This window comes from Lutra lutra, chromosome 3 (assembly GCF_902655055.1).
Source record: "Lutra lutra chromosome 3, mLutLut1.2, whole genome shotgun sequence".
NCBI classification, from domain to species: Eukaryota; Metazoa; Chordata; class Mammalia; order Carnivora; family Mustelidae; genus Lutra; species Lutra lutra.
In genome coordinates this window covers 51,519,398-51,545,603 of record NC_062280.1, presented here as the reverse complement: position 1 = coordinate 51,545,603, position 26,206 = coordinate 51,519,398, and the positions used below count along the sequence as shown (strand labels likewise).

Sequence of the window (26,206 nt, the reverse complement as noted above, 5' to 3'; positions counted from 1 at the left end):
GGTTCTTGTTTCATGATGTTTAAGCAATTTATTGAATATTTAAAGGAACAAAAAACCTTTGTTTTTTAACACACTAATACAGTGCTGCTTCATTTTAATGGTACGTTAGCCTGGTTTTGCTTTGTGAGTCGATTTTCCCCAAATAACAAAATTCAGCGTGCAAGTGTTCTCATCTACCTTTAGTAGGCTTTATATGTTCTCTTGGCCAATATGCTTGTTTGTTTCTGTTTCTCCAAGTTTCATTTAATTTGAAACTGTTGAATACCCAGTTACCTTGTCCCAGTACTTACGATTATTGTATACAATTTTTATTCCCATCCGTGTTTTTCTTAGATTTGCTCATATTAGAATCAGAATTATAATGTGGAATTGTACTAATATGGATGAGTATTGGGTCAAAATCCTTTGGATTAATTTTTATTGATACTTAGTGGTGAAGTTTCATATATAGATTTGGATGGCAGTCATTGGTAGACTAGATTAACCTCCAAAACTAATACTTTCTTTCTTCAGATACTCATATGTTTGCTTTATTAAGTTTTTCAAGAGAGGACATAGAAGATCTATGTCTGAAGTTCGTTTTTACATATTTTTTGTAACCATCAAATTTTAAGCATCTTGATCTTGAATTTTTTAAAGAGCCAGATTGCTGTAAAATTTTTTAGTACAGATATTAATAGTCAAAGGTGAGAAATACAGAAAGTTTTGTCTTGATCGAAAGAAGGGAGAAAAACATGAATGATGAGTTAAAATTAAAAGGAAATTAATATTCTCAAAACCACTTTGGAAATAACAAAAACAAAAAGTTTACTTGAACTTTTAAGTTTGTTAGAAGTAATTTTAACTCTACATATAAATTATGACAAATACTAGCTCATTGATAAAATACTTCATTCATTCAACAAGCACTTACTAAGCATACTATTCATATAGTGTTCACTGGGTTTAAATCTTGAGTTGTACATATTAGTTTTGATAACCAGATAGATTAATAAGGTTCTATTAAATGCTTTGGTTTTACATATTAACCTTTTTTTTTACTTTTATTCTAGATGCCAGGAATGATGTCTTCAGTCATGCCTGGAATGATGATGTCTCATATGTCTCAGGCTTCCATGCAGCCTGCCTTACCGGTAATCTAGTAAAAATAATCATTTTCTGATGTTTTGACTACTTTTACATAGGAAATAACATACTATATATGTATTTTGTAGGCAGTCACGTTAGCTTTTTAAGTGTGTCTTGAGTACTGTAAAGCAAGGTGAGAATTAGAATGGGCTTTTCGGATCTTGAATGATAGGCATTCACATTTTTTCCTGTATTTATACAGACATCCTTAATTGTTAAGTAAATTCTACATTAAATAAGAGTAGAGGGGTGCCTGGGTGGCTCAGTGGGTTAAAGCCTCTGCCTTGGGCTCAGGTCATGATCCTAGGGTCCTGGGATCAAGCCCTGCATCTGGCTCTCTGCTCAGCAGGGAGCCTGCTTCCCTTCCTCTCCCTCTGCCTGCCTCTCTGCCTACTTGTGATCTCTGCCTGTCAAATAAATAAATAAAATCTTTAAAAAAAAAAAAAAAGTAGAATACTAAGAAGTATAATTTGTCATCCAGAAGCATTTTATTGGTCTGGTACCATTCTGTTCTTAAAAGAATAGACTTTTGCTTTGCTGAGTGTTAATTAAAAATTGTTGTATTATGATTTAGTAATAGATCCTAGATTTAGAAATCAGAAGATTTTATTCTAAGTTTACATTTCATGAGACTTCAGTGAGGGCACATGACTTAAAAAATCCTTGATAGCCTTATCACCCTTACTGGATTGTATAGCAAATATGTAAATCATCATGATACTCATATTACTCATAACTTACTTATTACCTGATAACCTAGTGGTTGTAATGAACATACTCCACTGGAGTGGTAAGTTTGCAGTATCTTACCCAAAATCCTTAGGTCAAATATATATTTTAAAATATTTTATTATTGTAAAATAATACTTTGTAAATTCTATATATTGTATAAAAATTTCTCTTGGGGTCTTGGACAATGCCTTATATAATTTTAAGCACAATATTTCTATAGCCAAACTGATAGGTATTCTCTTGGGTGGGATAAATAAAGAGCTTATGTCATTCAGAGCAGATTTTGCCACTAAAATGATGTTGGTGTGAAAGTTGAAAAAACTTGGTTCTTAGAGCTTTTTCTGTATCAGATTGTGGATAAGTGGTTGTCAATCTCTATGTAAGTGGTGATCATATGAATAAACCACTTAGATTAAAGTGTTTAAGTAGCTCCAGGTTAATGATGTTTTTAAAATTTATAGCAAAGTCAAGGAACTAAAACCACTGAAACTTAGAATCTTTGAGTCAGTGGCTTGAGAATTACACATAAAGGGGACTCTGATTGTGGTTTATGAAAAGCTTATGTAAAATATAGCTTAAACAAGGTGAATACTACTAATTTCATTTTTTTCTTACAGCCAGGAGTAAATAATATGGATGTAGCAGCAGGTATGTACACCATTTATGGTGGTAAATATTAAACTTCATTTGGACAGTAGCTATCATAATAAGGAATAAAAGCAGTGTCACTTGGGCTTTACGATTAGCTCCTAACTTTTTTTTTTTTTTTTTTCATTTTGTTGTTGTTTTAAGCAGTAGGAAATAGGGATAGTATTTATAATTGAATCCATAAGAAATTACCATAATGTTAGATCAGGAGTTCTGGGACCAGATTTGGTCTGTAGTTATACTTTATTTAGCCCATACAGTGTTTTTAAATTTTATAATTAGTTGCTGTCATTTAAAGTTTTGGGCCATATGTAACAATTAGATTTATCTTTTTACACCAAGATTGAATTTATCCTGAAAAACTGGATTATCTCAGTGCTCATTGTTTACAGTGGTACTTACTAACACAGTAGGTAGTCAGAGAATATTTAAATGAAAAGTTCTGGTTGAGTCTCAGTTTGTACTCAGCCAGACATTGTGGAATGGGGTAGTAACAACTTATTTTGGACATGGAACATGTACTCTCATTAGCCTTCTGGACTACTTCACAGTCTTTTCTGTTACCTCCTGTAGCCATTGGAGTTTGTTAGCCTGGTGATAATTTTTTTTTAATCAGCCAGTTATTAATAACTGTTTGGCTGGTGTACCTTTTATATATATTAGCAGTGCCTCAATTATCCGTAAGTAAATAATGTTCCAGATGAATTGGTATTCCAGATGCTGAGCTTTTTTCCATGATTATGCCAAAATGTTTTTTGGTTTTTTGGTTTTTAGGATGGGGAAGAGGGCCAGAGGGTGAGGGAGCAAGAGAGAATCTCAAGCAGGCTCCACACGTAGGGTAGGGTCCTCCGAAGGGCTTAATCTCATGACTCTGAGATCAAGAGTAAGACACTTAATTGACTAAGCCACCCAGGTACCCCTAAAACGTTTTTTGTTTTAAACATGGTTTGAAACATTTAAAATGCACCATTTTCCTACAGGTTTATATGGGGCATAATGGATCTCCTTAAGATGTTTCACAAATTTCTTTATTTAAGTTGAAATGATGTTCTGAAATATCTAGTATAATATTTTGTCTATTTAGATATCTAGAGCTGATTACTATTACCCTAAATAATCCTGGAAAAAATACCTTTAAAAAAATTTTTTTTTTTAAATTGAAGTGTAATTGACGTACCGTAGTATCTTGTTAACTTCCAGTGTACAGTGTTGTGATTTGATAATTTTGTACATTACAAAATGATCCCCACAGTAAGTCTAGTTACCTATCCATCACCATCCAAAGTTATTACAATATTATTGACTGTATTTCTTATGCTGTACACTACATTGCCTTGACTTACTTTATATCTGGAAGTTTATCTCTTGCCCTCCCCTCTTTGGTAACCAACATTTTGTTTCCTGCATCCTGAGTCAGAAACAGACTCATAAAATTTCTTCTTAATTACTTTTAAAATGCTTTGGTTCTACCAGTGATGTACATAGTAGCTTCTTTTCATTTTGTTCTGTGTGTTTTATTGTTTTATTCCTTTTTTACATATAGTTCTTACTTTCTTTTTCACACACAGTTTTAGGTTACTAGTTTCTAAAGTTAAACTTACTCATTTGAACTTGGTGGCTAATAGGCAATTCCCTTTCTGTCTAGAGGGGTATTGATAATAGTCTAGGACCATACCATCTAATGGACTTTTATGCAATGAAGGAAATGTTCTGTAATCTGTACTGCCCAATACAGTAGTCATTAGCTGCATATGATTACTGAGTAATTGAAATTGGCTAGTGCAAAGAGGAACTGAATTTTTAAATTTTATTTAGTCTTAATTAAAAATTTTAAACAGGGAAGTGTGGTAGCTAATGGATATTGTATTGTACACCACAAGTCTGGAATTTATATACTTGAAGGTGCCATAGATCTAAAGCATAGAATCTGAGGTCTGTGGCATTTTTTTTATTTCAGTAGTGTAGTGGAGAAAGGAATTAGTCAAGATAGACACCTAGAATAGCAAGAAGAGAAACAAATGTCAAAGATTATGACTACTTCTCCAACGGGATCCAAGTGAGTTTGCAGTTTAAAAGTTAAAAGTACCACTTAATTCTGAAAATGCTTTGTACTATATATGTTTATTTTGTAAAAAAGAGAGCATGCACATAAATCATATGGAGCAGTCTTAGGATATTTACTGTGACAGGATAAGGAGGAAGAAATAGTATGAATAAATATTTTTAAAATGTTCACTCAAGGAGACCATGGTTTATCACATAGTAAATACTATTCCTTTTTTTTTTTTTTTAGGTACAGCATCTGGTGCAGTAAGTACCTCTGGAACATGGTTATTTCATTATAACTCTTTAACCTGCAATATTGATCCTTATTTCTGTTTTAAAGATTATCTGCTAACTTGAATCTTTTTCCTTTCTTTTCTATGCCAAAGGTTGAAAATTCTTTGAACGATTTATCTTAAAATTTAATTTTGATGGGACTTAATGAGAGAAAAAGAAATCAGATATACATCAGAATTTAGAAAGATTTGAATTTCTCCCCTCCCAGTACAATTAGAAGGGAAACAGCTTTATATAGTAATTAACCTGATAGTTTTTACATATGGTTTACATTAGAAGGTATGCATATACAAAAATCTCTGTACCCTTGTATTACTGTAAACCCACTGTGTAAACTTTCTAATATACATTTTAAAATACTTATTTGTTTATACCTTCCCTAATGGTGTCAGAAAGACAAATACGTTATTCAAAATTGCTGGGTTTTTTGTTCTTGGGTTTTTTGGTGTTGGTGGTTTTTTTGTTCAGTTTCATTTGGTTTGTGTTTTTTGCAGGAGGGGGGTTCTTTGTTGGGTTTTTGTGTTTTTGTTTTGTTTTGTTTTGTTTTTTGCTCCTAAGAAAAGGAGAGAATGATACTGCAATGCTGCATTTCTTTTTCTCCATACTTGATTTTTTAGGATAATAGTTATTTTTGCTAATGTTTCTGCACATGGTGTTTTGTTACAGATTTTTATTATGTTTGGGAAAATAATACATGTCTGAAAGCCTCACTTAAAGATGCCTATTTTTTGTTTATTCATAATAGCCATGCCCATTGACCTCAGGGTTTTCTTTGATTTTTTGTGTTTTAATTCCTTAAAGATGAGTGGGAAGAAGAGGATTTTGTTTTTGTTTTGTTTTTTTTTTTAAAGATTTTATTTATTTATTTGACAGACAGAGATCACAAGTAGGAAGAGAGGCAGGCAGAGGGAGAGGAAGGGAAGCAGGCTCCCCGTCGAGCAGAGAGCCCGAAGCAGGGCTCGATCCCAGGACCCTCAGATCATGACCTGAGCCGAAGGCAGAGGCTTTAACCCACTGAGCCACCCAGGCGCCCCAAGAAGAGGGTTTTTGTTTGTTTGTTTGCTCATTTGTTTGTTTCTGGTTGGGGGAGGGGGGAGTAAGAAGGCAAAGTAAGAATTTTAAGCAGGCTCTACGCACGGCACACAGCCAGTTCAGGGCTCAGTCTCACAACTCTGAGGTCACAACCAGAGCCAAAATCAAGAGTCAGTTGCTTAACCAACTGAACCACATAGGCACCCCGGAAAGAAGAGTTTGTGTGTATAATCTCATTTAATCAAAATAATCCTGAGAGATAGCTGTTATCCCCATATTATGGTTAAGGAAATGCAGAAAGCTGTTAATTGATTATAAATAGGGGAGGAAAGACTTAATTGTGGACTGTATTTAAATGTTTTAAAGTTTCTTGTATCTTCTGCTTTAAAAGTTGAATGGTTATAGGGGCACCTTATGGCTCAGTCAGTTGAGTGTCTGACTTCCACTTTGGTCATGAGATCCAACCCTGAGTTGGGCTCTGAGCTTGGCGTGGAGTCTGCTTGAGATTCTCTCCATCTCAGCGCCTACCTCTGCTGGCATGCAGGATCTCTCTTTCTCTCTCAAATAAATAGATAAAAATCTTTTTTTTTTTTTTTTTAAGTTGAATGATTATAAAATATCCATGTGAGATTTTTCCATTAAAAGTGCCTGTTTGTATTTTTCACCAGTGATAGCTTCATGGTTTTTTTTGTTTTTTGTTTTTTTTTTTTAAATGTAGGCTTGCTTGGGGGATTAAGGAGCAGGCATAGTTAAAAAGAAGAAAATAAAATTTCTCCCTAACTTTTTATTTGAGAGAGGGAGAGAGCACAAGCTTATGAGCGGGCCGGGGTTGGCGAGGAGGGGATGAGGGGCAGAGGAGAGGGATAAGCAGACTCCACACTGAGTGGGGCTTGATCCCAGGACCCCTGGGATCATGACCTGAGCTGAAGATAGATGTTTAACAGACTGAGCCACCAAGGCACCCTGAAATATTTTTCTTGTCATAAGTTAAATTCACACATACTCTGGCATCTCCTTCTGGGTTTTCTTTTCCGTTGGTCCATATCTGTTAATTTTTCACCTAGTATTACCCCTTTTTTTTTCTTTTTTCCCATTAAAACAGCTTTAATATTTAGTAAGGTGGGGCTTCTGGGTGGCTTAGTTGGTTGGCTGGCTCTTGATTTCAGCTCAGGTCATGATCTCAGTCTCATACTCTGTGCTCAGTAGGGAGTCTGCAGAGGATTCTCTCTGCCCTCCTTAAACGTTTGTTCTCTCTTTCATATAAATCAATAAATCTTTAAAAAAAATAGTAAAGCAGGTCTTCGTGGTTTCTCTTTTCATTATTTCCTTAGCTATTTTCAGATATTAGTATATGAATTCCAGTATCCCCCTCTAAAAATGATCTATAAATATATATGTACCCATACACACTCAAAAGACAAAGTTGTGTTTTAATCTGGGATTATCTGTAATTATTTTAATTTTGGAAGAATTGACATTTTCTACTTTTCTATTAAATCTTATAATCTAAAAAAAATATTGTGTATTTGAAAACTTAATATTTGCTTTAATCTTTTTAGATTTCAGGTACACAGGGGTTCCTGGTGGCTCAGTCAGTTAAGCATTGCCTTTGGCTCAGGTCATGGTCCTGGGGTCTTGAGATGGAATCCTGAGTTGGGCATCCTGCTCAGCAAGTAGCCTGCTTCTCCCTGCTCTCCCTTACCCCAGCTCGTGTACATGTGCGCTCTCTCTCTCTGTCTCTCTCAAGTAAATAAATAACATCTTAAAAAAAAAATTTAGGGTACACAAATTTGCGTTACCTAAACTCTTCCGATTACGGTCATTGTCATTCATCCTTGGAAGATTCCGCACATATTTTCACTTTTTCATCTTCACTCCCATCCCTACAGCACCCTCCCTAATGGGTGCTTACTTGGATATATGCCGTAAGACATGCATGTATTGGGAAAAGCTTATGAAATTTTTTGTGTAGATATTTTTGTGTGTTTTTTCTTTTTTTCTTCACATATTTCATGTTTACTTTTTTGTTGAGGTATAATTGGCATAACATTTTAGAGTGTACAAACTTATTTGGTATTTGTATACATTGTAAAATGTCACAATAAATTTAGTTAACATCTTTCTGTATACATAGTTACAGATCTTTTTCTCTTGTGATGAGGACTTTTAAGATTTACTCTCTTAACTTTGAAATATGCCACACAGTGTTAACTGTAGTCACCATGCTGTACATTACATCTCATGCCTTATTTATTTTATAATTGGAAATTTGTACCTCTTGACCCTCTTTACCCATTTCGAACCCCCACCTGCAATCTGTTCTCTATATCTGAGTTTGGATTTTATATTGTTTTTTAGATTCTACATGTAAATGAAATCATAGGGTACTTGTTTTTCTCCATTTGACTTATTTCACTTAGCGTAATACCTTTAAGGTCCATCTGCGTTGTTGCAAATGTCAAGATTTCATTCTCGTTATAGCTGAATAGTTTTCCTCTGTGTGCATGTGCCCGTTTGTGTGTGTATGTATTCTACATCTTTATCCATTCATCCATCCAAGGACACCTAGGTTATTTCTTTATCTTGGCTATTGTAAATAAGGCTGCTATGAACCTGTGGGTACATCTATCTTTTTGAGTTACCGTTTTCATTTTCTTTGAATAAATGCCCAGAAGCAGAATTGCTAAATTGTATGGTAGTTCCATTTTTAATTTTTTGAGCAGCCTTCATACTGTTTTCCATAGAGGCTACACTAATTACATTCGCACCAACAGTGCATGAAGGTTTCCTTTTCAGCTACACCCTCACTAACACTTATTACCTGTTTTTGATAATAGGCATTCTAACAAATATAAGGTGGTATTACATTGTGGTTTTGATTTGCATTTCCCTAGTAATGATGTTGAGCATCTTCTCATATGTCTGTTGGCCACCTGTATGTGTTCTCTAGAAAAATGTCTATTCAGATCCTCTGCCCATTTTTTAATCAGATTGTTTGGGGGTTTTTTGCTGTGGAGTTATATGAGCTTATTATATATTTTGGATATTAATCCTTACGTACATGAGTTGCAGATATTTTTCTCCCATTCAGTAGGTTACTTTTTTCATTTTGTTGAAGATTTCCTTTGTTGTGCCAGGAGGTTTTAATTTGATGTAGTCCACTTGTTTATTTCTCGCTTGTTCTTTGCTTTTGGAATCAAATCCAGTAAATCACTGCCAAGATTGATGGTCAGGGCGGTTTTACTGCCTATCTTTTTTTCTAGTTTTATGGTTTCAAGTCTTACATTCAAGCTTAAATCCATTTTGGGCTAATTTTTGTGCATGATGGAAAATAGTAATCTAATTTCATTCTTTTTCATGTGGCTGTCCTTTCTTACATATTCCTGCCTCCTTTGTCATAAATTCATCAATCATTTATGCATGAGTTTATTTCTTAGATCTTGCTTCTGTCGTATTGATCTCTATGTTTATGCCAGGACTATACTATTTTAATTACAGTACCCTGTTAATATAATTTGAAAGCAGGGAGCATGGCACCCCCAGCTTTGTTCTTCAGAGTCCTTTGCCTATTCAGTCTTTATGTGATTCCATCCAAATTTTAGGATTGTATGTTCTATTTCTTTGAAAAGTGCCTTTGAAATTTTGATAGGATTGCATGGATTTGGTAGTATGGACATTTGAACAATACTAATTTTTTTAAATCCATGAGCTTGGAATGTCTTTCCATTTATTTATGTTTGTTTATTTATTTAATCAGTGTCCTAGTTTCCACTTGTGCAGATCTTTCACCACTTTGGTTACTTTTTTCCCTAAGTATTATTTTTGGTGCAATTGTAAATGGGGTTTTTTTTTGCTTTAATTTTTCTTTCTGATTGTTCATATTGATAAATGCAACGGATTTTTGTATCCTATTTTATTGAATTTATTTCTAATAGGTTTTTTGGTGAAGTCTTCAGGTTTTTATATATAAAAATGTTTTTTCTATAAATAGCATTGTATTATCTTACTCTGTAGCTTACCTGTTTTCCCTTTTAATGATTTAAGTATTTTTATCAGTCTCTTTGTTTACCTGCACAGTAGCTTTTAAAAAATTTTTAATCAGTTTCAGGTGTCCAAGATATTTTTGGTATTTTAATTCGAGTTGCCTTGAATTTATAGATTGTGGAGGCATATTTATAATACTAAGTCATATCAGTGAACGTGGTAGTCAGTTCTTTTGTGTCTGTCTTGTAAGAGAGCTTAAATTTGAGTTTCGTCTTTTTTTCTAATCTTCCTATCTAATCCTTTAACTTTTACTGTGTCAGCCAAAACCTCTAGCACTATGGTGAGCAATAGCAGTGATGATAAACTGATTTTGTTACCTTTTTTCCTCTCTTAAAGGGATTATGTATTGAGTTTTCTCCACTGAATATGATGCTTACTATAGCTTTTTGATAAACAACTCTTACAGATTGACTTTTCCTCATTTGCTGAGCGAGGTCATTATGAACTTTATTTTTAGAGAGAAAGCACACAAGCATGCAAGCCAGGGCTTGGTGGGGTGCCTAGGGGGGTGGGGAGCAGAGGAATGGGAGGAGAGAAAATCTTAAGCAGGCTGGAGCCTGACACAGGGCTCCATCTCAGGACCCTGAGATCATGATCTGAGCCAAAATAAGGGTCAGATGCTCAACTGACTGAACACCCACGTGCCCCACTAACTTAATTTTAAAATTCTTCAGTGCTTTTTTTCTTATCCACTGAGATGGTCATATGGTATTTCTTCTGTAGTCTGTTAATGTGCAAGTACACAGATACATTTTCTGTTATCTCATCTTTGCATTACTAAGGTGAACCCTAGTTATTCATTAAGTGTGTTAAGAGTGTATATATAGTGCACACTTGTGTATTTAATTCCTTTGGAATTCAGTTTGCTAATTTAGATTGTTTGTGTCTGGGTAATAACCCTTTTCTTTCTGGTCCTTAGAACAATTTACATAAATGATGCAAAACTTTTTTTTTTTTTTTTTCCTTAAGATTTTATTTATTTATTTGACAAAGAGATAGCACAAGTAGGGGAGCAGCAGGCAGAGGGAGAGGGAGAAGCAGGTTCTCCACTGAGCAGGGAACCCAGTGTGGGGCTCGATCCCAGAATCCTGGGATCATGACCTGAGCTGAAGGCTTAACCGACTGAGCCACCCAGGTACCCCAACGCAAAACTTAACTTCTTAACAGCTTGATAGAACACAACTAAAAATTGTCTGGACCTAGTGCTTTTTGAGTATAGAGGTTTTGGATAACTATTTGAATTTCTTTAGTGATTATTACACTATTCTGGTTTTTAATTTCTTATTTATGCTTTTCCATATATCTGTCTGTTTTGTTGAGGTTTAATAATTATTTAGCTTGGAGTTAGAATCCTGTCATTGCCATTATTTTGTTTTTTTGGAGGGGGTGACCATTCAGTTTATTTCTACTGTCATCTCATCTTTATTTCCTTCTTGGTTACTCGGTTGCCTTTTTTCTAGCTTCTTGAGTGCTTATTAGCTCTTAGTTGTTAGAACCTTTTTTTGTACTAAGTTAACTGTGTTGCTTAAGTTTTGACATAGAGGATTTTCTTTTAACTCATTTGCCAATATTTTTTCTTTTCCTCTCATTTGATTTCTTTATTGAAAGGATATTGGGTAGTATGGTTTTCTTGGTTTCTAGAGTGGGATTTTTTTTTTAATTGACTTTAGAGCAATCTTAGGTTAGTAGCACAATTGAACACGAAGTAGAGTTCCTTAATATCCACCCCCCACAGCCTCCCATACTATCAGTATCATCCACTAGGGTGTAAGATGTTAATGTTTATTAAAATCAGTGATCCTACACTGACACATCATTACTACCCACAGTCCAGTTTACATTAGAGTTCATTCTGGTGTTACGTATTCTATGAGTTTTAACAAATGTTAATGACATGTCATCATGATAGTGTGTACAGAATAATTTCACTACCCTGAAAATCTCTCTGCTCCACCTGTTATCTCTCTCTCCTTACCTCGACCCCTTGCACCCAGCAACCACTGATCTTCTTACTGTCTTACTGTATATAAGTACCTCATTTTCATTCTAGTTTATTTTATCTTCTGAAAACAATATATTTTGCATAGGACTTCTTCATATTTTTATTGCAAATGAGTTATTGTCAATTCAAAGATTTTTGTATATTTATCTTAGAGCCAGGTCTATTATACTTTTTTTTTTAACTAAAGAGAATTTCTCTTTCCCAAATATACCAGTTATTTCATTTCATTACTGTTATGTATTTGTTGAAATACAGTGATTGTAGACTCACCTTTTGGTCATGATTTTAATGCAAGTGGCTTTAGAATAATTTTTATTAGTTTTCAGTAAGTTGTCCTTTATCATTTATTGTTTTTTCTAGGATTTTTGTTTTTATTTTTTTAATACTTCCAAACCATCGTAATTTTCAGGATGTCATTTGATCATACCAAGTAAATTGGTGTGCTCCTATGATTTTTTTTTTCCAATTTGTTAATAGAAATAATTACTTTCTTATAGATTTCCCAGTATTAACCTACCCTGGCACTGCTACAATCAGTTCTACTTGGTCAGAGTATATACAGTGCAGGATTTTCTTGGCTAATGTTATATTTAAATTTTTAAGATTTATATTTATATGTAGCATTACCTGCTTTTCTTTTTTGATATCTTTTCTTTTGTTTTATTATTAATAAAGAGCTTTTCATCTTTTCCTGTGACCTGAAACAAGGACATAATAATTCTGTGTTCTTTAAAGCTTATGTGGTATTCTGTGAAATTATCTGGTTGGGTATCTTTCAGATGCTTCTACGGTAATTGGAATACTCATGTATGATATGTTTCTTCTAGGGCAAATTATAATAGTCTTAGGAAATTATTTCCTCTAGATTTTGGGAATTGGTTGCAAATCTTATGATGATTATGTTCTTCCTTAATGCTAATTTACATTTTGGCTTTTTCCTAGTTTTCCTTGTTTAGAGTAGTTGAGGGGATTTTTCTGCCTGTTTAGTGTTTACATTTACATTTAGTCATTTTTTTTTTGTTTCATTCAGTTGAACTTACACTTTACTACAGAAATACTCATGTATGTATAAATGTTTATCTGATGTACATGTGTTTATATAGTTTGAGTAGTGAATTTATTCACTACCCAGTTGTTGACAAGCTTTTTGGTCTCTGAAAAGTATATCAGCTCTTGATAATTATGTATATGCATTTTTTCCTTTTAAATATTTTCTGTGTGTATTTTGCTACTTTATCACAATGTCTCATTCTATATTTAAAACTGCATCTTAGACACTTTCTATTATATTAAAAAACAGATCTCCATACGATAAATCTACAGTATGAATGGACCCTAATTGAATGGTTTTCCTTTGGGTGGATGTTGAATTATCACTAATTTTTCCTCATTAAAATAATCCTGTAGAAAAAAAAAGTAATCCTGTAGAGAACATTCTTGTACATCTTTGTAACTATGTAGGCGAGATTCTGTGGAGTGAAATATCAGCATCAGGAGGTTGTTTGTATTTCTTTTCTTTTTCTTTTGTTTGTTTGCATTTTCAGTTTTGATGAGAACCAGTAAATTGCCAGCGAACCAGTTCTAATTCCATTCCCAACACTAGAGTGACAGAGTACTTTTCTTCACGCCCTTTTAACATCTATACTAAGTCTTCAGCTGTCAGTTACAGGAAGAATAAAAAGTTTTCATTTAATGTATGCTTCCTTGATTTACTAATGAAGTTGAATATCTAATTATGCTATCTGTATTGAGTTGTATTAATGGTCATGTTTATTTTTCCATTAGATTATCTTATTGATTGTAATAGATTTTTGTATATTAAGGATGATAGTTTTTTAATGCCTTACTTTGCAAATTTATGCTTCTGGTTTATCATTTGTGAAAATGCTGACTTTTGATTGATTCCCCGGAACTCCCATTTGTGTTGACAATTTTTTCTTAATACAGTTAACTGTCAAAGTAATAAAATAATTTGGGGAAGGCTATCATCTGTGACAAAAGTGCAAAGTAATACTAAAGTCCCAGTGCAGGGATCATCTTAATTGTTCCTAAAAATCCTCAAAGCAAATCACCTGTGGTTAAAAATAATGTCCTGGTTTGACCCATTCAGAATACACATCTAAGTCTTTGTTAGGTTTTCTCTGATTAAGCACGGACAGTCTAAATATTTTATAGGCAGTGTTTGTTTATTGCTCAGAAAGTTCTGTTACTAAAAAATAGTAATTTTTAGGAAAATAAGTTTTTCGATTAGACTGTGCTATACTCCGTACTTAATGTAACTATTTGCCGAAGTCATATGTTTTAGCCTATGAAGACAACTTTACAGTTGCTAGTTTATTCATATATCCATTGATATTTCATGGCATTCTTCATCTTATATTCAGCATTTAAGGTACATTTGTTTATAAGTTTTTCTTGTAAAATATTAGTTACTAGTTTTGGCCAGAAGCAAGGTACAGTTTTATTTTAAATTGCAAATTAGATATATATAAGGGAAAGGTGCAAAAAGTTATCAGATAAATAATTTTCTCCAGAATTGACTTCTATAAGTAGATTTGGTATATTAGTTAAGGTATTAGTACAGAATTTATATTCCTCTTTGAAATGATTCTGTTTCTCTTAATGCCAAGTGTTGAAGCCTTGCTCTTTAAGAGGAACTTAGTGGGTACTGCAGGACAATGTTGTAATGAACTCACTAGACAGCTGTGTTATCTTGGGCATGTTCCTGTACTTTCTTGTGTTCTGTTTCCTCTTCTTATAAAGTGGAGATAATAAATAGTTGGCAGGGTTGTTAACAGAATTAATTTGGGAATTGATATAAAGCAATTAACAGTGCTTACCACTCATTGGTAGATCAGAAATTTATCTGTCATTATTGACATCTAGACTGTCCTGAATATAGTATCTTTGACACAACTTTGTGTGGGTAAAATATGGTCTTTAGAAGAAAATTTGAATTATTTCTAGCTTTTTTTCACTTCCTGGATCACTCTGAGCAGTTTACTAACCCTCCTAAGCCTTGGTTTTCTTATTTGAAAAATGGGGATACTGTTCATACTGCTTTGTCATATAGTTGTAAGGCTTAAATAAAATAATAACTAGTGAATACTAAATTTCTTATTGTTTATTTTACTGGTTTGTACATTTCTCCTCTTTATCCGTATTATTTGGTCCAAGTGTACTTTGTCCCTTTTTAATTCCATCTTTTCATGAGTTTGTTTCTGGTGAACTTCCTCTTTTCTGAGTGCTCTTTAGCAGATGTTACTTGGGAAGTTTAAGTATAATTTTGGAACTTAGCAGATTTCTCTTTAGTGCAGTTCTGAGATGCTATTGAGATCTTTAAAAAAAATATATATATATATGTATACATATACATATATATATATATATGAAAGAAATACAAACTTCTGTCTTCCTTCGCAGAATTTACTTTGTCAAATAAAGCAATACTCGTACAGTTGAAGCTTCCATACATCTCTAAATCACATCACCTTTTGGTTAGATTTTAAAGTAACATCAAGCTAAATATTTTCCAGCAGTTACTATAATGTTTGCTCCAGAGAGATTGTAGTTGTCCTATCCTGCACACAGTGTTAGAATAAGTTAAAGAATTTAACATACCTTTTGAAATATCTTAACTATCCTGCTATACTATGCGGAGTCCATTTTGTAAATAGTCACGTTGATGACTTAATCTGTATAAGAGGAGACAAATGTTTTGTTCTCAGAAAGCTCACATTTTATCAACTTTTTTCTTTGAATTCAAATGGCTGTTTATAATTCCTTCTTCACAATAACTCCAGTTTTCTTCATGGAAGTTTTAGAAAAACTTCCCTCATCTGCTTGTCTGAAAATCACATTAATTTGTGTTCTTAAATCACCTTTTCTTGTTCTCCATCCCAACATTTTGCAAAACCACATTTCCTTATATCACTTAGCATATTTAGTTTGACTACCGAATGTGTCTGGAATTGAGATTCATCCTATAATCCATTGTGTCTTACTATCTCCATTCGCCAGGCAGCAGTTATGGCTTAGTTGTATATGACTGAACAACAAAAAGTGTCAACATCAGAAGAATGCATGTCAGTGGTTTGAAAGAAAGTTCTAGAAGTAATGACATAGCATATTAGCTTGGGATAAAATGACTATTGTGAGAGGGTAGAAAAAGCAATGAAATGATGTGTGTTGAGCCACATTCCCAAACCAGAAATCAAAAGTAGGTATGTGCTGTTTCTCAATAAAGTTGATGAGGAGGAAAAAAAAGGTCATCTTTAAGTACGGACAGAAGATAGTTAAGGACAAGCACTGGTGATTTTAGTTTTTTGTTTTTGTTTTAACAAATGCTGCATTACCAATATTTTTGATAGCAAAGGGGATGATGATGTGTGGAATATAATGGATGTTGGCAGCTCTCATATAAAAAATGGTCTTGGTGTGAAGTTTAAGGAACAGCTTAACTATTTTATGTGCCTTTGTACTTATTCAAAAAAACTGAATTGTGATAAAAATCAGTGTCTAAGAATATGTCTTTAAGAAGTGTAATGTAAAATCTGAGTATTAAAAAGTATGTAATAGTTCGAAGATGATTTTACTTTTTCATTCTTAGAGATATGTATAATGTTTTGTCTTAGATTTGAAGAAATTTGAAGATACATACATCTTCTCTAACCCTCTTTCAAGCATACTTTGTTACTATCTAAATAATCTGGTATCTGGAACTGGACTTAATACCTTTGATCTCATTCAGTAATTAATTCATTCATGATTCCTTGTAAAAACGAACTTTTAAAAAAAACTATTAAGGTATGATTGACGTATCAAACTGTATATATTCAATGTGTACAACCAGATGATTTGGTGAATAAAAGCATACCTGAAAATAGTCACCACCAAGACCACAGACACCTATCACCTCTCAAAGTTTCTTCTTACCCCTTTTATTATTATCTTATGTGTATATGTATGGGAACCTTGTAAAACTCCAAACCAGCATTTATTTGAGGCATCATCTTTATTGATGCCTGAGGTTTTACTAGCAACTTTTAGTAGGTTCTTAGTAGTTCTTCTGGGTCCAAGAGTGGGCTTATATTCTGTATCAAACTAGTGTCACATAAAACTTTCTCACCCATATTATGTTGAGGCGTTTGGATGCACATTTTATCCCTGTTAAATTTCACCTTCATTGTTAAATTCTATCATCCAAAACCCGTCCTTTCTAGTTTTGATAGCTGGATCTTTATGGCATGTCAGTCTGGAGCTTTGTCCAACTTGATGTAAATATTCAAGTTATTGAGCTCATGATCAATCCACCTAATACAACATTAGCATCTACTTCATATATTTTAGCTATAAGGCATAGCTAAAATAATCTGTGTTGCATATAGATTATCTTTGTGCATTAGTTACAAAATTACCGTTTTTAGGAGAAACATTCCTATCCTTATACTTCTGAGATACTTTGTAAAATATAGAGATTCTAAAACCTCAATAGGTCCATGTCACTTTTGAAATACTTGTAAAATAGTCTATTTTTTCAGTTTTCTCCCTACTGCTTACACTAGTAAATTATTCTAAATGACTTAAACTGTGAAAAGTATGCCTGTTTTTATACTTCTAATTTCTTTGTATATTGTTAATGAAACTAATGAAAACTGATACTCACTATCATAACACTGTTAAATAATTTGAATTTTTTTTTTTTTAATTTTTTTTCTTAGAAATCAATGTGGACTGAGCATAAGTCACCTGATGGAAGGACTTACTACTACAATACTGAAACAAAACAGTCTACTTGGGAGAAACCAGATGATCTGAAAACACCTGCTGAGGTAAAAGTTTGAGGCTTTAAAATTAGGGATTGTCAAGTAGATTGAGTCATTTTTTTTCTTAGGATTTTATGAATATTTGACTGTTAGAAGGACAGACCAATTTTGTTCATTGATTTTGCCCCTGCTCAGTAAACCTTATCGGGTGGCATCAAATTAAAAATAAATTAGAAGAGCAAAAGGACATTCTTTCTGCCCTCTATTCTTTAAATTCACATTTTATTAAAGATTTTATTTATTTATTTGTTAGAGAAGGAGGGCGTACACAAGCAGGGGAAGCAGCAGGTATTGGGAGAAGCAGGCTCCCTGCTGATCAAGGAGCCTGACTGGGGACTCAATCCCAGGCTTCTGGGATCATGACCTGAGCCAAAGGGAGATGCTTAACCATTGGAGCCACCCAGGCATCCCTATATTCACATTTTAAACTTTTCCCTTTAAGCAAACCTAGGTGATTGAAAATGTCTTCCAGTGAATTTTTAAAAATTTTCTGAGTTTGAGGTAATGGAGATGGAATTAAATTAAAAATATAAGTATCCTTCTTTTAGAGTGGGAAATTGTCTTTGTGGCAAAAACCCCTGCAAAGTATGTGTATTTCTTTTTGAATTTGATCATTCATAATATATAGTGTGGAAATTAGATTGAAGGAGTAAATTGAATAAGCACTATTGTAAATGGTTTAATTAAGAACTCTGGAGTCCTAAGTAAGAGTTGATCTGGCATTTCAAGCTATAGTTAGAGATTTTTCCACGTTGGCAGCATATCTTTATTTTCTTTCTTAAGGAGTTTGAGGATATAATATTTTCTAGGCCACCACACTAATATGCATAGCAATACTTGGGATGGGAGGTTGACAGAGATTGGTTCTTGTTTTTGTTTTTGTTTTTTTTAATTCCAGTACTGATACAGGTAGTTATTTTTTCGTTAAATATCATCACCAAGACACCATCTAAATAGGAGTTTTCAGTAGCATTCTCATGCACGCCAAGCGGTTTTATACATTAGGTTTTAAGTATATCATACTTAGTTTCCTTACATAAGATAGTTTGCATAGGTTTAATAAATTATTAGCCATAAAACTGATATCTAAGCATGGGTAAACCACATTTTGCTTTTTCCCAGTTTTTTATTTTTCCTACTTTTGTTAGTATTTGAGAAGTCTTTGAAGTATGTATGATAAATTTTACCTATGATGGGGTGTAAATAGCAACAATAGGATCTGAAATTTACATAGACCTGGTTTTGAATCTTGCTTCTGCCCCTTTATTAGGTATATTATCTTAAACAAGTTATTTTCTGTAAGTAGCAGTATAAATTTGAAATAACAGTATGGATGTTGTGGTATTATTGTAAAGATTAAATAATATTTAAAATAACATTACCTACTAAGTATTCTGTAATTGGTGGCTTATTTCAAAAGTGTTTGATTTGTACAGATTGATATTTAGGGAAACAGTAATGTGAATGATAAGTGATGCTAAATACATTACTGTTAACTGAAGATTTTTATTTCCCTTTAGCAACTTTTATCTAAATGTCCCTGGAAGGAATACAAATCTGATTCTGGAAAGCCTTACTATTATAATTCTCAAACAAAAGAATCCCGCTGGGCCAAACCTAAAGAACTTGAGGATCTTGAAGGTAACACAGAAAAAAATAATTTTTAATGTTAATTTTTTACATATCTATGTCATTCACGTTGAAACAATCCTTTATAAATAGGATTGTTCAAACACAGGTCTTATTTTTAAAAATTAAATGATTAGAACATTTTAAATGGTGTAACAGTTTTATGGGCTCTTATTTTCTTGTTGCTCTAGATATCAGTTCTATAGATTTTAAATAGATTTTTATTTGATTTGATTCCACTGAAACTAGGATACCAGAATACCATTGTTGCTGGAAGTCTTATTACAAAATCAAACCTGCATGGTGAGCTGCTTTGATAATTCATTTTCTGTCATTATTTAACAATTTTAGAGTTTGTTACTAATGTTCACTAACCATGATTGGGTAAATCTGCAGTGAGAAATCTCTAATTAAAAATTCATTAAAGGGTTATATTATAAATGAGCTTGTGACTTTTAAAATTATACTTTGATTAAAAAATTAATTTGCCATTAGAAAATTGAATAAGGACATCATGTACAATAATTTAAATACAACTGTGAGTGTTGGTATATACATACAATATGTGATTTAACCCATGTAGTGGATAGCAGAGAGCCTTGAGTTCAGTTTAAATTTTTTAATATATTGTCAAACTATACATTTAATGCTAATATTATTTTAGCACAACATTGTAAAATAGCCTTTATGTTATGGGAGAATTAAACAAAATGTCTGCTTTTCTTACAAAGGGAGTATTTTTCATTATTCTCAACTGTTCAAAATACCCCTGAAAATCTAGGAATACTACCTAATATGAAACCCAGTTCTTCAAATAGCAGAGATTAGAGTGAGAATTGAAAAGTTCTTTTACTCTCATTTCTAATAGAATCTGGTAAATAAATTATTAATTTAAAAGCAGTAGATTTTAGAAATGGAGGCTGTAATAGTCTGCAGTGTGGAATGACATCTGACAGTAAAGAGAATAAACATTTCCTAAAGGCTCTGTGGTCTTAAGTCTAGTTACCTTTTTCTTGTGTCACATAATTAGCTTATTAGATCATCATTGTATCCTAAAAATATGTTAATTTATGTTAGTAAAATGATGGCTTCTTTTTGTCAGACATTCTCAACATACTTTCAGAAATGGTTTACATTAAAGGGGGATAAGTTTTTTAAATATTTTCATAAAGTTCAACTTTGTTACTTACATGGACCACCTCATTCACTAATGATGCTGAATACTTTTGTTACCCATAAAGAAAAATTTACTTTAATTGGAATAAAAGCTGAAATACTGAATGCAAATCTTTAAAGCTCTTTAAATTTCTATACTAGCATTGGCTAATAATAATATTGTAGATAGGTAGATTTCCATTTTATTCATGTGAGAAATATCAAGCTCATTTCTGATATAACCCTACTACAAAATAGTTGGTGTGTATAACTATCTATCTACCTGTCAATGCTAGTATTTTGTGCTGGAATTTCATCATGAATTTGGTCTCATTTTGAATTTGGTATCTTGAAAAAAAAAAAACATAGTTTTACCCCTGGGGAAAATACTGTTTTGTTCCAGAATTATACAGATATTTTCAGAGAGTTTTTGCAGTAGCCAGCAGCCTTTGGGAAAGTAGCAGTGTGCAGAGAAACTTTCCTAAAAACTGCTGTTATTTAAATTTGTCTTCATTCTTTAATTGCTGCCCTGGAACTTTGGAGCAATAATTTGCTCTGAAAAAGTTTGTTTTTTCGGATGGTAAATTAAATCATATTGTATGGAATTTCTCTTTATCTCCCTTTAATGTTTATTTTCATTGATTATATTTAAAAACCATGTCATATGTGACTTTTCTTTTTTCTCTTTAATAGCAATGATCAAAGCTGAAGAAAGTAGGTAAGTAATTTTGAATATCAGTACGATTTACAAATTTGGTGTCTCCTGTATGTAGCATTCTTGTTTTAACTATTTGCTTTATAGTATAAATAGTATTTAACATGAGGGTGATGGTTTGATGTCTTTGGAGGACTGGGAGCAGGGAGAAGGATATTTACTCAAGATATACAAATGACACTTTACTAGACCATGATTGTTGGAATTTGGATTGCATCCTTTGAATTAAGGCTGTGTTATAGAAAAGTCCAAAATTTGGTTTGATTTAATTTGGGAATAGGTGAAATATATATGTCTTCCTGTATTCAGGTTTCCCTTTTAATATATGAAATGGATAAAATTTTAAACTTCTTACAGAAATTTATGATCTAGGCCACATTTTATGATGTATATAATACAATCTGATAGTAGGGCATTTTATGAATGAAAACAATTACTGGGCTTTTTGGAAGTGCAGAGTGTTGCATGAGTCCCTATCCTATATTATCCTGAATGTTTGCTCCGTTAAATCAAAGTAATCCAGTTTCATTCTGTGGTTTTCATCTTTTCATGTGGCTTATAGTTAGCCACATTGCCTTTCTCCCTTTTATAGTTCCTCTCAGTCATTTGATTTTGTAATAAAAACTAGTATTTTTTGGCTTTCTGATTATTAATGAGATGACCAGTTTTTTGTTGCGTTTTTAATGCACAGTAAGCAAGAAGAGTGCACTACAACATCAGCAGCCCCTGTTCCTACAACAGAAATTCCGACCACCATGAGCACCATGGCTGCTGCAGAAGCTGCCGCTGCTGTTGTTGCTGCTGCAGCCGCTGCAGCCGCCGCCGCCGCCGCTGCTGCCAACGCCAGCGCTTCCACCTCTGCTTCGAATACTGTGGGTGGAACTGGTCCAGTTGTTCCCGAGCCTGAAGTTACATCAATTGTTGCTACCGTTGTAGATAACGAGAATACAGTGACAATTTCAACTGAAGAACAAGCACAACTTACTAGTACTCCTGCTGTTCAGGAACAGAGCATGGAAGTATCCAGTAATACTGGAGATGAAACAGCTAAGCAGGAAACCGTAGCTGAGTAAGTTTAGTGACTTTTGTAGATAAGTACCAGACTTCATTAATGCAAGAAATTGCCAGTTCATGTGGTGGCCATTGAGTGTTTAAAATTTTTTTGTGACTCAAAACATGAGGATTTAGATAATGAATCATTATCTAAAATAATCAAGGCTGAATTTTGCGAGGTCATGCTCTTAAACTGTTGAAAACTAATCCTCAGAAGGTTTAGGAAGCAGAATTCAGAGGTAGAGGGTGAGGTACAAATTTAAAACGGGGTACCAACCAACTTAGTAAACAAGATGTGTCAGTTCTGGAGCTGTAATTTTAAATCAAAACTAATGCAAAAAGTCCTTGATTATTAAAATAACAAAATTTTAAATAAAGACAGGATTAGTACTACTTTCTTTATTTTACAACAGTCTCAAATATGACTTAGCAAAGCCCTGAAAGGAAGTGCTAGTTTGATCAAATAGAAGCAAAAATTAAGTAGACAAAAATATTTAGTAGGGCGTATGAGCAAAACTGTTACTGTAATTAAATTGCTACAACTTTTTAACATGGCAGACAGCTGCATCTGTCAATTTATAGTTTACATGTACTTATGTTCCATGTCATGTGGTCATATTTCATCTGGCTGTGCTTTATACAGATATAAAATTTGAGCCATGCTTCTTGATTTTAATGATGTTCACATACATTTTAAGAAACTGTGAACCATGGTGTCAAGTTCCAAACATGATCACCAATCTTAATACTTAGGCATACTGATCTCATCTTCCAACTCCTTCTTGTAAATATACTTTTTTAAATTTTTCTTATGTATGTTTCCCAAAGTTGAAAATCACTTTAAAATTTTTCCTGTTTTAGAAGTTGAAAAAGGGGGGCACCTGGGTGGCTCAGTGGGTTAAAGCCTCTGCTTTCGGCTCAGGTCATTATCCCAGGGTCCTGGGATCGAGCCCCACATCAAGCTCGCTATGCAGCAGGGAGCCTGCTTCCCTTCCTCTCTCTCTCTTCCTGCCTGTCTACTTGTGCACGCGCTCGCTCTCTCTCTCTGTCAAATAAATAAATAAAGTCTTTAAATAAAAAATGTTGAAAAAGTAATCTATATGGTATATTTGAAGGCATAGAAGAGTAACGTTTTATTTACATCTTTCGGCTCTTTTTATTTATTTTTTTAAGTTTTGTTTTTTAAGAGATTTGAGAGAGAGAGAGATCACGTGTACTCATTCGGGGGAGGGGGATAGAGGGAGAGGGAAGGCAGACCCCAAGCCCACTCCCTGAGCCCAGAGCCCAACATGGAGCTCCATCTCAGGATCCTGAGAGCATGATCTGAACCAAAAGCAAGAGTCAGACGCTCAACTAACTGAGCCACTTACAGACCCCTGTTTTATTTTTTAAATAATCTTTACACCCAACTGGGGCTCTAGCTCACAACCTAAGATCAAGAGTTGCATGCTCTGGGATGCCTGGGTAGCACAGTCATTAAGCGTCTGCCTTTGGCTCAGGTTATGGACTGAGCCCCACATTGGGCTCCCTGCTTGGCGGGAAGCCAGCTTCTCCATCTCCCATTTCCCCTGCTTGTATTTCCTCTCTCGCTGTGTCTCTCTCTGTCAAATAAATAAGTCTTTAAAAAAGAAAAAAAAAAAAGTTGCATCCTCTTTCAGCTGAACCTGCCAGGCACCCTCCTTCTGCCCTTCTTCTATGCATTTAAAAATATATGCATTATGGGGCGCCTGGGTGGCTCAGTGAGAAGCCTCTGCCTTCAGCTTGGGTCATGATTCCAGGGTCCTGGGATCAAGCCCCACATCAGGCTCTGCTTTGCAGGGAGCCTGCTTCCTCCTCTCTCTCTGCCTGCCTCTCTGCCTACTTGTGATCTCTGTCAAATAAATAAAAATCTTCAAAAAAAAAAAATGTATGCATTATACCTATTTTAAACCTATATGTGATATCTTTTATGTTGACATACCCCATCATGTTGGCATGTTATTTCATTATTTATATATACATAATTTCAGTGTTCTGATAGATATTTAAGCTTTGGGAGATAATTTTTTTAAATATCTTTTTATACTTCATTTTTTTCTGCAGTAATTTGTTTTTCATAATTCTAACAACAAACAGTTCCTGTTTATTTTCTTTCTAGTCATTATAATCTTTTTATTTTAATTACTACATTATAGACCATTTATAGCTGTTATTTTGACTGGGCCCTTTATACTATTTCTGATAATTTTAAATAAATTAATAAATATTTAACTATAAATTATAATTATAAATAAATAAATAAACCTTACCAAAGTAAGGTTACTTGACTCAGATGGTGGGAATATATTTTTTGTAGTTGTTAGTATTTGCTCCAGTCCTTCCTTGAAGTATTCTACTTTTTGTTTACTGCAATTTTTCCCCTTTATATATAGGAAGGGATGTCAGGATTATATGACCTTTTCATTTCATAAAGACCACCAAACTGGTAGAGTTGATAATTTTGGGGTATGTTAATTCTTTTTGTTTGAGATCAGTGTTTGGCATACTTTTTTGGTAAATTATCAGATTTATATTATATTTAATTTATATTATAATTTATATTATATTTAATTAGGAAAATTAATATTTTCCTTTTTGTGGATCATAAATTCTGTCACAATGATGCAGTTCTGCTATAGTAGCACACAATAAGCCATAAACAGTATATAAACTCATGAGTAAAAAACTATTTTCAGAAACAGACAATGGGCTAGATTTGGCATATGAATTGTAGTATTCCCGTCCTGATTTAGATCCTTAGCATCTTTTTTATATTTATGCAAATTTGCCCAAATCCTTAGTTATTAAGGCACTGAAATGAAGACACTGGGTAAGTTTTATAGACCATTTAAAAGTATTCATTTGTGGATTGCTGGAATTAATGTTTCAGTATAATTGTTACTTTTAGAGGCCTCCATTCCCCTATAACTGAATGTTTCAGGAAAAAACTCTATTAATTTTATGCCTTTATGTTTAGGTAAATGTGTAGGATTCATATAGGAGAATTTATTCTGAAATTGTAGAATTTAACCTCAGTAGTGAACACTTAAATAATCAAAATATTGCTTTTCTAAGTGAAGTAAATGTTTACTTAAATTATAAAATGTTTGAATTTCCCTCTAGTTTTACTCCCAAAAAAGAAGAGGAGGAAAGCCAACCAGCAAAGAAAACCTATACCTGGAATACAAAGGAAGAGGCAAAGCAAGCATTTAAAGAATTATTGAAAGAAAAGGTATTAAAGATTTCTATATGACATAATAATTATCTAATAAAGTTACTGTTTAATGCAGTCAGTACCTTGATGCCCTTATTGAAAATAGTAATTTTATAAACTGTTGTAACCAAAAATGAACTGAATTTCCCTTTTTTGAAGAATATTTTTATGAAACTGATTTTCACCAAAAAAATTCTTGTGTACAAAAAGAAATTTTTGTGTACAGCGTACTATACAGTACATTCTACCTCTGTATTGTTTTTATTCAAAAAATTGTTTACCTTTTAATCAAAGGTCTTAAGATAAGTACTCTTACTCTGTTAAATATGAGTTTAAGCTTTCTTTTTAGTTTATATGTATATTACCCAGGTTTGCCTTGGTTCAATAAGAAATTATTAGACCTCTTTCAAACGAGCAAAGGGAAGTGCTTGATGTTTGCAGTGAGTATTATACTTTATTTCCTGTTGTATGACTTTTACAGTATTTGTGCAAAGTTTTAATTTTGTCATTAAATTGTTTTCAGCGGGTACCATCTAATGCTTCATGGGAACAAGCTATGAAAATGATCATTAATGATCCACGATACAGGTAACACTTAAGGTTTTTAATTTATTTTTCCAACCATAGCATGTTAAAAATTGTGTAAAATAGTATAATTTTTAACTTTCATT

At 33.2% G+C, this 26,206-nt stretch overlaps 1 protein-coding gene across 8 annotated transcripts in view; it reads left to right on the top strand.

Moving 5' to 3' along the window:
* Nucleotides 1–26,206, top strand: part of PRPF40A (pre-mRNA processing factor 40 homolog A) — a 55,964-nt gene that overhangs the window by 13,872 nt on the left and 15,886 nt on the right. For 4 of the 8 annotated variants that reach the window (XM_047721727.1, XM_047721728.1, XM_047721731.1 and 1 more), the window contains exons 3-12: nt 1,053–1,133; nt 2,478–2,508; nt 4,802–4,818; nt 17,647–17,757; nt 19,272–19,392; nt 19,630–19,683; nt 21,229–21,253; nt 21,942–22,319; nt 25,445–25,553; nt 26,059–26,123. In XM_047721727.1, the coding sequence (XP_047577683.1) occupies nt 1,053–1,133; nt 2,478–2,508; nt 4,802–4,818; nt 17,647–17,757; nt 19,272–19,392; nt 19,630–19,683; nt 21,229–21,253; nt 21,942–22,319; nt 25,445–25,553; nt 26,059–26,123 (992 nt within the window). The remainder of the gene's footprint in view (nt 1–1,052; nt 1,134–2,477; nt 2,509–4,801; nt 4,819–17,646; nt 17,758–19,271; nt 19,393–19,629; nt 19,684–21,228; nt 21,254–21,941; nt 22,320–25,444; nt 25,554–26,058; nt 26,124–26,206) is intronic. The other 4 variants (XM_047721729.1, XM_047721730.1, XM_047721734.1 and 1 more) reach the window with 1 other exon arrangement.